We start from the raw sequence: 13,006 nt of genomic DNA on the forward strand, positions 1-13,006 counted from the left end.
AGATTCGCGGGCCCACTTGTCTATATGTCCTGGTTTCATTCTCATCTATCCCATCTCTTACTGGTGCCTTACCAGCGTACACCAATATCGCAGAACAATTACCATTCAATTCTCATCCATTAAAATAACATGCAAATAGTAGTAGTTTTTTTTTTTCTATAAAAGATAATTTGTAGGTGAGGATGAAGTCTGTTCAGTAGGCACTGAAAAAGTCACCAGGAATTAATCATGATAGATTCCAAAGAGAACAAGGTGAAGGTTGGCCTGAAAGTAGTAATAGATGTCTTCTTTTCATTTAAGTTTCTTCTTGTAACTAATGCATAAATATACATTTTCTTCCAGCCAGCTCTATTCCAGACCATATCTTTGACCTTCTTATATGACATGACACCTAGTGTTTCCTTTATCTGACCCATGTAGTTATTTCTCGATTTTTCCCTTCCTCTTTTACCCTCTATTTTTCCTAATATAGTAAATAGTTGTAGCACTTCCAAATGCTCTCACCTGGCTGGCTGAGTCGCAATAGAGTCTGGTGCATTTCGTGGCAGTCCCTCTCGCGGGGGATCACGAAGAACACCGACTGGAAGGTCTTCGTCCGCACGAGCAGCGGAGAGCCAGTCGTCGTGATCGGCAGCCGCTCCACTGATGAGATGTGCATTAGCAGTATCTAGAACAGACAAGTGACAATGTCACAAAAGACAGGACTTATTTTTAAATATATGGAAAGATAAATAGTAACCTATGTACTTCTTCATTCCAAATAATATGTGTATACCAAATTCTTAAGGCACAAAGAGGTAACAAGTGATCAAACTCAATTTTACATTTAGTAAGGATCAGTATAGATCTAATAGTAGAAAGAGTTGTGGCCTGCAGTGAGAGGTGGGACGCTGATACCTCAGCGCCTTACTCACCCTGAAATAGCCTTCCGGATGATGTCGAAATAAATGTCAGAACGACAAACACAGTAAGTTTATTAAATTCCAGTTACAAATACATATATATATATATATATATATATATATATATATATATATATATATATATATATATATATAGATCTAATAGTCTATTGTGATTTGGAATTGATTGCGCTAAGACCACATTATCTTTATCATATCAGCTATTAACTGCCCACTGCTGAGCATAGACCTTCCCCATACAAAGAGGTCTTTTAAAAAAAAGTCGTTTACCCTCTGTGTTGGCATGCGGCTCACCTAATGGTAAGTGACAACCGCCGCCCATAATCACCCACAACACCAGCGGCATTGCAGGTGTGCTGCCGGCCTTTAAAAAAGGAATATACTGTTTCGCTCTTTTCTTGAAGGTTATGTTGTCGTATCGGTTCGGAAATACTGCTGCTGGAAGTTGATTCCAAAGAATGGTTGTGCGTGGGAGAAAGTGCCTTGAAAAACGCACGGTGGAAGACCGCCACTCGTCCAGATGATTGGGATGAAACTTTAGTTTGTGGCGGTTTGTACGGTGGTGAAAATCAACAGCAAATATCAATCCGAACAATTCCTTAGAATACTCCCCATGATAAATTCGGTAATAATCGCCACCCTTGGCAAGCTGGTTGGCAAACGCGTAGCAAGCGCTCTTACTATAGCCACGGGGAAGGGAAAATGATGTCAAAATCACAGCGCTGTATTAATTATCCCGAGAGAAAGAAAACGCTTCATATAAAAAAATTTAAAAAGTAAAATAATATTCCATGTACTTACTTAATTGATATAAAATCTCCAATTAAAATTAAGATTTAGAGTGAGACGAAACTTTGTAAAGTTAGCTCCCAATTTCAGTACTCGGTAATTGGAAAAGGTTTCCCTAACAAAAATGTGAATGCCTGTCACAGACCCTTGTAAGCCACGTGTCTTAATTAAATATTTATTAGCTATAATTAAATTAATAACATCAATTAATATATTACGGTAAACAAGTTTAATTACTCAGTTAACGTAGATACTTTAGCCTATATTAATTTACACCAGAGAGAGACTTTGTACAAAAGTCGATTGCTTGGGTACCTCTGTCCCATTCGTGTTTCAACCGTGAAGCAGTTGTGTTTGCATGGCTGTGTTTCGGTTTGAAGGGTGGAATATGGCGTGAGTTTACTGTGTACAGAGGAATAACACCTGAGTCCTCAGGAATGGCAACGCATGGGGGGCATCATGGGCGAAACAGTATACTCTGTTATGTCCATGGTACTGCTCATGTCTATAGGCGACGGTTACCACTTTCCATCAGGTGGGCCGTCAGCTTGTTTGCCATTCTAAGTTGTATAAAAAATACATTGTAATATGATGAAGGTGATGGGTTATAAAAACCATACATAAAATCTGAATCAAATACATTTTTACCATCATCATCATATCAGCCTTTAACTGTCCATTGCTGAACATAAGCCTCCCCTTGGGGGGTTTGCCAGTAGTTGCTACGCTTGGCAGGCGAATTGGCAACCGCAGTTGCATCCTAACACACACATATGCATGGGTATGTTACATCTTAACACATTATATATTGTTTCAGGCAGACAAAGCCTCCTGCTAATACGGGAACATACGTAGGTATACATATATATATACATGAAAATAATTAATTTCCTTCCTTCTTCACCAGTTGGATGTCATAAATAAAAAAAGTAAATACGACTATACATACTTATAAGAAAGCTATTATGGATCTCATAGAACGTAGGTAAATAATATTTATTTAGAAGTATTGTTACGTTGTTTACTATATAAACGGGAATACTGCGCAATAACAAAAAAAAAAAAAAAACTCATATTTATTGTATTGCTAAAAATGTACACAACAATGAAAATATTCGATTGTTAACAGAGAATCCGCCTCGGGACTTATTGAGATTGATTGGAGAAATTTAGAGTACCGAGCAGATGATAAAAACAAGACACTTCGGTAAGTCACTCGCAGGGTTGTCAGATGCGATTTTATATTAAATTAATCATTAGATTTTTTGTACTCGCATCAGCCTTTAGCTACCCACTGCTGAAAATAAGCCTTGTTCATCTCTCGCCCTCCCTTAATCGCCTCTTACGACACCCACGGGAAAGGAAGGGGTGGCCTATTCTACACCGGGATCACACGACATATAAAAAAATAAGATTTTCATAAAATTACAATTTTTATTATTAAAATGTACCATATTTCGATCGAGAGAAGAGATAAATCTGCGTGTGTGAAACTTTAAATGACGCGTACAGATCTAAGTTGAAAGAGTAATTACGAGTACATTTACCGATATCCCTTTGACCGTACTATCTGACCTTTAGATCCCAAGATGTCAGTTTTACCCTTGACCTACTTTCGACAAGTAGTGAGGGACTGTTTTTGATATCTGTCAACAAATATCAGCATTCGATGTTATATAATATACGTTTTACATATACTTATATTTGGGGGGAAGGGATCGTTAGTAATGCGGACTACTAGTTTCAATGCTAGCAATGTACCCTGCAGGTTGACTTCCACGTGATCTCCTCTGGAAACCATCGTACTGGATTCCAGGTGTATTCATCACGATGGGCTAACTGACCTGCCTTTTCAGGGGGAAAAGAATTGTTAGTAATGAGGTCTAATTTTCCTATAATTAGCAATACATTTTATCAGGTCGACCTCCACGCGCTAACCCCTGGAAACTATCATGACTAATTCCAGTAAAATTGGTCTTGATGGGCTAACTGACCTGCTGTTATCGTCACCTATCATCCCTCACTGGTGCCCCTCCAGCGTATACCGTTAGCACAGGCGAGGTAACCATTCCATTATCATTCATTAAAAAAACTTGATGAATTCATCACAGTGGACCAATTACCAGAGGGAGACTTTGTACAAAAGTCGATTGCTTGGGTACCTCTGTCCCATTCCTGTCTCTACCGTGAAGCAGTTGTTTACATGGCTGTATTTCGGTTTGATGGGTGGGATATGGCGTGAATTTACTGGGTACAGAGGAATAACACCTGAGTCCTCAGGAATAGCAACGCATGGGGGGTATCATGGGCGAAACAGTATACTCTGTTATGTCCATGGTACTACTCATGCCTATAGGCGACGGTTATTACTTTCCATCAGGTGGGCTTGTTTGCCATTCTAAGAGTATAAAAAATATATATATATTATACTTTTACCTTCTTTAACCTAACTTATAAATATGAAAGTATTTTTATTACTTCTTAGACACCACGGATTTTGTAGACCACAGACTTCTAAGAACTTGTTATTTACCGTATCTTTGTGCACGTGACTAAGACATGATGTCGACTGACCGGAATATATAGTAGTCTAAGTCCTTCTCCATCTCAAATATTACGTTTACACCAAACTTCATAATTATTGAATTAAACGTTAACACGTTGAGAGATATCAAACAAACAAAACAAAAACACTTTCCCATTTATAATTTTTTTTTAATGGGTGATAATGGAATGGTAACCCTGCCTGCGCTATCGGGATACGCCGGCGGAGCACCAGTGAAGGATGATAGGTGAGGATGAAGCAGGTCAGTTGGCCCATCGTGACGAATTCAACAAGAATTGTTCACGATGGTTTCCAGGGGCTGTCAAACTCCATTGCTAACAATCCCTTTCCCCCCAACAAACACATTTATAATATTAACTAGTAGTAAAGCTAATAGTATTAGTAACATAGCTCGAAGAACCGACAATTGATGGAAAAAAAGATTTTTGAGTGGCGACCCCGTACGAGCAAATGGAATGTAGGACGACCCTGTACTACATGGAGGTCATCAACCTCAAATGGATTGCAGGGAGTTGGTAGATGCGGGTGGCTCAGGACCATTCTTTATGGCAGTCTGTGGGGGAGGCCTATGTACAACAGTGGACGGAAAATGGCTGAGATGATGATGATGATGAAAGCAAATAGTAATATTACTTATACTGTGATATTAATAAGTTCGATAAAAACACATGCTACAATTATTTACAAATAGAAAAATGGAAAACGCGCACACTCTTATGGAAATTTGAGATCTTTTCATACTATATACTCACCCATGTCTCCTTGCGCATCTCATGATCGACGAATATAAGGTGGGTGGTAGCGAAGTACAGTGTGCCTTTCGATGGGTTCCGTAAGTTGTACTTGTCCAATAACTGTACATTCTCCAACTGAAACAATAGAAAATTTATTTATTATGAATACAGTAAATTTTAATAAGAAGTGACACAAAAAGCTAAGCAATCTCTTCCAAACAACCTTTGAGTAGAGGACATTGAGAAAAAAGACAAAGGGTAGGTGGCGCTCTATTATCTATACTTATAATAAATCTGTAGGGAGGTCAATTCTGTACATGAAATATATTTCCAAAATAACTATCAGGGGGTGATTAGTGATCGATACTGATGCCAAAAATGCAATCAGTAAAATTTTTGTCTGTCTGTCTGTATGTTTGTTATAGAAACAAAAACTACTCGACGGATTTTAACGAAACTTGGTACAATTATTCTTCATATTCTTGGGCAGGTTATAGTATACTTTTCATCACGCTACGATCAATAGGAGCAGAGCAGTGAAGGGAAATGTTGGGAAAACGGGAGAAGTTATTCCATTTTTAGACTTCCGTCGCGTGTGCAGCCTTAATGGCCACTTTTTAAAATGTAAAAATATCCATCTGTACAACACCGGGACGGGCCGCTAGTATAACCATATAGCATTGCCATAAATAATCCCGTGCAACCGGCGTCCACCGACTCCCAATCGATTATAACAATATTGGCCCATATTATCCGTATGATAAAGAGGAAAGACTTAACCCTTCTTTGGATAATGGTGGAAATTTCCATCATAACATTGAATGCCCAAAAATTATATAAAAAACCAAGTTCACTTTAAGTTGATCGTGTATGGATACCTTTTTAATGTCCATTGTAAAAAACAAAACATAGCTGTCAAATTTTGTTTTAACAATTTTCCTTTAATTTTAAACATGAATTATCACCTTGATTTATTTCACTAATAAAAAAATCATGCAAAAAAGGGTTATTTTTTTTATTTCTTTCACTTATAGAAAGATACCAGAGGGAGACTTTATAGAAAAGACCTCTTGCAGAGCGAAGCTCATCTTTGTAAATTTGCTTTCCACTGTCATATTTCTTTGAGTATTATTACTGTGTACAATAAAGTATAAATAAATAAATATGTACTCGTATTTTCACCAAGACTTCTACTTCCATTTATTATATAATAGGTGTCATTTGTTAGTTGCCCCTATGAATTAACATAAAAATAGACATAAAGTATAGATTAATGCATTATAATTACACACCGTAATCACTCTTTTTGCATACTGAAGTAAGAATTAAGATGGCACGCACCATTTCTATTTCTATTGTTCGCACAGCTCTCGACAGTCATGATTGCCTGCATGATTACCTGCCGCTTGCTAATAGTAATAACTAATATTAATGTTACCAACTTGGTACTATTTGGGTTCAAACTACCCTCCCAAAATTAATTGAATTATTTTTGTTATAATGCATAATTTACAAATATGTGCATTTTGTGTTTATTTTATGATTATAATTAATAAGTTACATCATGTAATGTAAGTTTTTTATGTTGTGTAGAATTATAGATACTTGAATCTCTATTTTAAATGTTTGAAGGCGATTACGGCCGATTGTAAATTCTAGGCTTACGTACACTGGAATTTATTATATTTGTAATAACTTATGATAAATAAAGAACTTTTGAAAACAAAACAATGCATTATAATTCGTTCAGCTGTTTGAGCGTGATTGAGTAACAATCACCCAGGTTAAATGAAAGGTTCAAAATTCACCCACATTCGCAAAATAGGGGATCGCATGTCTCCCCCAATGGCGTGATAAATGTGGCCGTAAAACGTACAGGTGGAAATAATTTTTCACTAGGGTCGAATAGCCATCGATTCGTTTTGCCAAACAAAAATTGCCTGAAGCTTAAAAGTAAGGAATACTTTTATTGCTTAATTTATCCAAATATTCGTTATTCTTACTAACTGCACGCTAAGTCATGTGGGGTAGACAGAGAGACCCGAATGCTATATTTATTATAATTTCAGCCCTTTAATGTTCACTGTTGAACATAAGCCTTCCTCATAAGGGGAGTTTTGCCAGTAGTTGCCACGCTTGGCAGGCGGGTTGGTAACCGCAGTTAGGCTTTTACAGATGTTTTATGAGGGACGCTACGGATCCCTCCACTACAAGCTCCCTTAGTCGCCTCTTACAACACCCACAGGAAAGGAAGGAGTGGCCCAATCTATGCCGGAGCCGACACGGCATATGCTCGTGCATATGCTATATACTAAGCTTATATACATACATGAATAAACATAACTGTGATTATGACAAAATACTTATATGACGAACTGCGATTATCACAAACTGTATATATGGCACGTTAAATACAGTACTAATAGTGATTTATTGTATATGTAATTGAAAATTAAATATATAATGTACCTGTATAAAATGGCCAATGGATAAATTCAATAATTAATATTTGCATGCCATTTGATGTGGCGAAACATAATGGACATCTTATAAACTTCACAAATGCAACACCTTTTCTACAATGTTTCTAGCTAATAAATTTCATTTAATTTCATTTAATTTCATTTCAGTGGATAGTTAACGGCTGATGGTATTGGAACCCTAAGAAATAACAAGCAAACAAACCACTTTCACATTTATAATATAAGTACTAATATACTGGTGATACATTTTTGTTCAGACCTTGCAATAATTATAATATTAAATTTACTAGTACTTATATAGATTTGTTAAACTGTAAGATCTTTGCCTATAGGAAATATCTTAGAGAAGTGTTATGTATCTATAGTTGCTTAATTCCCTTATCTCTGTCACATTGCCTTGCTTATTACTACTGTCATATGGTATTTTTGCTTTTTACGTTAAATACTGAGTGGGTATTTGTTATATTATATATATATATATATATATATATATATATATATATATATATATATATATATATATATATATATATATATATATATATATATATATATATATATATATATATACTAAGTGTAATGAGAAATTGTTTGTTTCCCAACTAAAATAAAAATACAATAATTAATTAATAAATATTAATCTAAGGGAGCTTAAGTAAATGAATTTCTCTCAGGATAGGTCTCAGTATGACTTGTGCTTTAGATCTCTTTACTAATAACATATTGCGTACATGACCGGACGCGCCTGTGACATGGGGTGTATAATGCCGGTATTGTACCTAATATAATATTAAACCAGTATAATTAATATAAATTGAAACTTCATTGAACATTCTGGCAACTGCACAGCATTCGGCATTCCTGTTACATTTGCGAAATGGGAAACAAAGCAACAATGTCGGATCGGAACGCTAACTTTGTTGGTAAGTACATGACGAGTTTCACTGTTGGACGCATAGTTGGCATACTTTCGGGTATTATGTTGGTTAAAAGAGACTTTTATAAACACTAGGTTTTACCCGAGACTTTGTCCGCGTGACTAGCCCCTATTTATGAATGATAATGGAATGGTAACCAGTGAGGAATGATAGGTGAGAATAAAAAGGCAGGTCAGTTAGCCCATTGTGATGGAATGAGCCCACACCTGGAATTTAGTACGATGGTTTCCAGGTAAACTCGCCTCGCCAGCGTATACCGTTAGCGCAGGCTACTATTCTATTAACATCCTTTATAAAAAAAAAAAACTCCATATATATTTTTTTTATACCACTGAGGTGGCAAACAAGCATTCGGCCCACCTGATGGTAAGCGGTTACCGTAGCCTATGAACAACTGCAATACCAGAGGCATCACGCGTGCGTTGCCGACCCTGAAGAAACCTCTTTACCCCCCTTTTGAAGAACCCCATGTTGTACTCTCTTGGGAAAACCTCGGCAGGGAGCTCATTCCATAACCTTAACTTTTGGACTGTTCCGATATACACGCGTCACCACTACTGCAGTCACATCGGAGCGTTCAAATATGAGTAACACGTACCGTAGAGAGCCCATTTTTACCTTTATAAGGGTTAAACCAATTTCAGACGATGATTTGTTAGTTGTTATTTTATTACGTAATCGCTTGCCTTTTTATTCTAAGATATCGGCTTCCATTTATACCGACTTGACAAAAGAATAAGATTCTCAGTTCGACGATACTTTCCTGAATATGTTACGTGGTCCTCGTATTTCTGCCCTAAGTATACAATGGCTTACAAGATAATTTGTATGCAAAATTTTTTTAATAAGCGATAATGAAATTGTATCTCCGCCCGCGCTATCGGTATACGCTGACGGGGCACCAGTGAGGGATGATAGGTGACGATGAAAGCAGAGGGCCTACCATGAAGTGTTTTCCGAAATTTCGGAGCCAAACGAAACACAAATTTGATATTAAAATTACATAATACATGCCGTTTGGAAATATTAAAAATGTTAAAATATTGTTCCTTTGGACTTTTATGATAGGATGTATGATAAACGAAATATTAAATTCCATTTATTGGTCCGATTTTGGTATAAACAAAAACACGAAATTGAGTCCGAAATTTCGGAATTTCATTTCATGATAGACCCGCAGGTCAGTTAGCCAATCGTGACGAATTCCACTAGAATTAACCACGACGGTTTCCAGGGGGAACCGCGTGGAGGCCGACCTGATAGGGTGTATTGCTAGCAATGGGTCAATTAGACCCTATTACTAACAATCCCCTGTATGTAAAGTTTGAAATTAGCTAAATTATAATGTACTACAAAAAAAATGGAAGGTTTTTGGTGGATTTTTTTGTGTATATGTTACATGTGTTTTTATACAATTCTAACAACAAATTCTTTTACAATTAAACTACTATAGACTACAGAGTAATAGCTTTTTTCTTGAGTTACTGGAAAAAAGCTATTACTCTGTTGATGACTTTTGTACTACTGATTAACGTAAATACTGGAATTAAAAAAAGAAATTTGACGCATATATTATGTATGAAGTTGACATTGTTATTTTGTAAAATATATTTATTATTATTATTCAATAGTTCTAATATTCAAATTAATTTAATTCTAATTTATATACATTCTTTATTGCACTTGAACAAAGGATACAGCGCTTAGTTTAACAAATTGTTAGCAAGGGTACGATTATTTTGTATGATTTTTTACGATCGTACACAGCTTTAGACACAATGTACATTGTTTTTTTAATAAATGACTAATTGCTGTATTCTAGGGATTGATTCGCGTGAATAAGGATACAAATTATCCTGGTATAAATCTAGGTTATGATCCATCTGTGTACCAAATTTCACACAAATCCGTTTAACCGTTTGAATACTATAAAATAAAAAACATGTGCCGAACGAACAATGAAACGACACAAATTATATTTTCTGACAACCGTAAAAAAAAAGAATAAAAAATATATCAAATAAAACGTAAAAAAAGAATATAAAAAAAAAAAAATACGCTCGGGCAAAGTTGCCAGCTACAAAACATCAAAACACTTTTACAAACTTTAACATTTATATTGTTAGAAAAATTATACAAGAGAGATATAATGCCATGTTTTATAAGAATAAAAGGAACTTTTAAATTCACAGAATTGATAATTCAAAAGCACTTTTGACATTAGAAGAACAAAGGTTCCGTACTAATATGTAAACATTAGACAAGCATTAAAAAAATACTTGTTTCTTGTCTATGAATATTAAAGTAGTCGTAATGAAGCGTTTTCTTTTCTTAAAGGCTAATGTTACGTAAAGAATATATCTTTAATGTTTTTAATAGCGTTGCAAGATTGGGTATTACTTTCGCAATTTTGGGTAAAAATGTTAGAGATCGCGAAATTTTGAAAAAATTAAAATCTTACAATTTTGGGAGAAATGGGTTCGGAGAAATTTGGATAAATCTTTTGGCAGTTTTGGTATGTGGCGTTATATAAAATGTATGATTTAAACTAACAAAACAAAAGATGAAACAAGACAAAGAAGGTAAATCTAGTATACGTGCGGAAGCGCTTTTTTTTTACAAGTTTGTGATTGGGTGGAAAAGAAAGAGAAATCATATAGATTTAAAGAAAAAAAAATCTCACATCTGGTTAAGTAACTACAAAAATAATGAGTTTTCGATTCTTCTTATTTTTTGTGGGCATGTTTGATAATTTTCTTTTTTTTTGTATTGTATCAGCCGTTAACTATCCACTGCTGGACATAGCCTCCCCCAAAAGAGGCGTTTAGCCAATAATTGTAACGCTTGACAAACCGGTTTTTTTTTGATGGGTGAAAATGGTATGGTAACCCCCGCCTGCGCTAACGGGATACGCTGGCGGAGCACCAGTGAAGGGTGATAGATGAGAATGAAAACAGGCCAGTTAGCCCATCATGATGAATTCATCAGGAATTAACCATGATAGTTTCCAGGGAGAACCGCGAGACGGTCGACCTGGTTGGGTATATTGCTAGCAATGGGATTCTCAGTCTCCATTACTAGCAATCCCTTCCCCCCTGACAGGCCGGTTGGCAACCCCAATTTGGCTTTTGGTGATTTTTAAAGTGGGACGCTGCTACTCATCCCTCGACCATTAAGTTCCTTTAGCCTCTTACGACACCCACAGGAAAGGGAGGGGTGGCACATACTACGCCAGGACCACATGGCCATTAAATAGTAACAAATTATTTAATCGACCAAATAGTCTCCATATATGTTGCGTCTGTACACTTATGTTAATGTCTACAAATCGTCGTTCACCAGTGCGTTAATATCACGCTTACAATAGCTTTTGGCATTGCAGAGAAAAATTTTCTTATCACAATCAAGTATAAATCGGGCCGACGCATCGTCTCGGTCCCAACGTACACGTAAATAGCCCATTTCTCCCACGGACTGTTTACTGGGAAACGCTATTTTAAACTGTTATCAAAGGGCAATTAGAAATTTCCGAGATCTCGACTTAATAAAGTAAAGATTAAATCATTTAATTTCAATGGTAATATTAAGGTGACGTTGAACAAAGCAAATTGTTGTGGGCTATAAGCTGCGCGCTCTCCGCCCCCACCTGACACAGACAAATGTCTGGCTTTCATACTTGAGTGTAAACAATAAGCGAATAACTAGTTCTTCGATTTGAATTATTTTGTTTAATTCCACTACCATTAGTACGTTTCTGACTGCTAACACTCGAAGTCACTATTACTACCAGAAGTAATAACCTAACCTAGTTCAGTAAAATATTTAACTTCACACACATACTAATGGTAGCGGAATTAAACAAGATAATTCTAATCAAATAACCAGTGATATGGACTTCCACAAGATAATAAATAGTTCAATAAAATAAGCGAATTACGAGTTATATTTGTAATATTAAATTAATGGAAACGCATGTACGACGGGCGTCACAGTATATTATGGGTCGCCTTTGGTGTCTTTCACATGTATAGACGATGATTACCACTTTCCATCAGGTAAACTATCAGCTTCTTTGGTATTCGTAAGTTGCATAAAAAAAGTTTTTTGACCAGTTAGTGTTCATTCAGATAATGCTTGTCTGCAGTATTTTTTAAGGAAATGATACATACCATCCTATGAAAAAAAAAACATTAGACATCGTATAGGGAGATCAAAGATTTGGCTTGGAATATACGATTGGCTAGAAAATAATACATGAATCAGTTGCTCCGACAAGACGATTCTCTTTAATAAATAAATAAAAAATGTTACACAATACGAATCATCGTTGTCGAATAATCGCGGATATTGTACTCACAAAAGATCTTGAATGTAGATAAGATAAAACTAAAAAGAACGATATAATAAATAAATAAATAAATATATACGGACAAAATCACACAGATTGAGCTAGACCCATAGTGTGTTCGAGACTTGTGTTATGGGATACTAACTCAACGATACTATATTTATAATAGATACATATATAGATAAACATCCAAGACCCAGGCCAATCAGGAAAAGATCGTTTTCC

The 13,006-nt window shown here is 35.8% G+C and overlaps 1 protein-coding gene across 2 annotated transcripts in view; it reads right to left on the minus strand.

The window, feature by feature from the left end:
* LOC113512066 (myotubularin-related protein 6) overlaps nt 1-13,006 on the minus strand; it is a 100,312-nt gene that overhangs the window by 17,506 nt on the left and 69,800 nt on the right. For both annotated transcript variants that reach the window (XM_026895838.3, XM_031909092.2), the window contains exons 2-3: nt 5,031-5,147; nt 505-667 (exon numbers count right to left, since the gene is read on the minus strand). In XM_026895838.3, the coding sequence (XP_026751639.1) occupies nt 505-667; nt 5,031-5,147 (280 nt within the window). The remainder of the gene's footprint in view (nt 1-504; nt 668-5,030; nt 5,148-13,006) is intronic.

Source organism: Galleria mellonella, unplaced genomic scaffold (assembly GCF_026898425.1).
Source record: "Galleria mellonella isolate WM207_F2 unplaced genomic scaffold, CSIRO_AGI_GalMel_v1 utg184, whole genome shotgun sequence".
In the NCBI taxonomy this organism is placed as follows: Eukaryota; Metazoa; Arthropoda; class Insecta; order Lepidoptera; family Pyralidae; genus Galleria; species Galleria mellonella.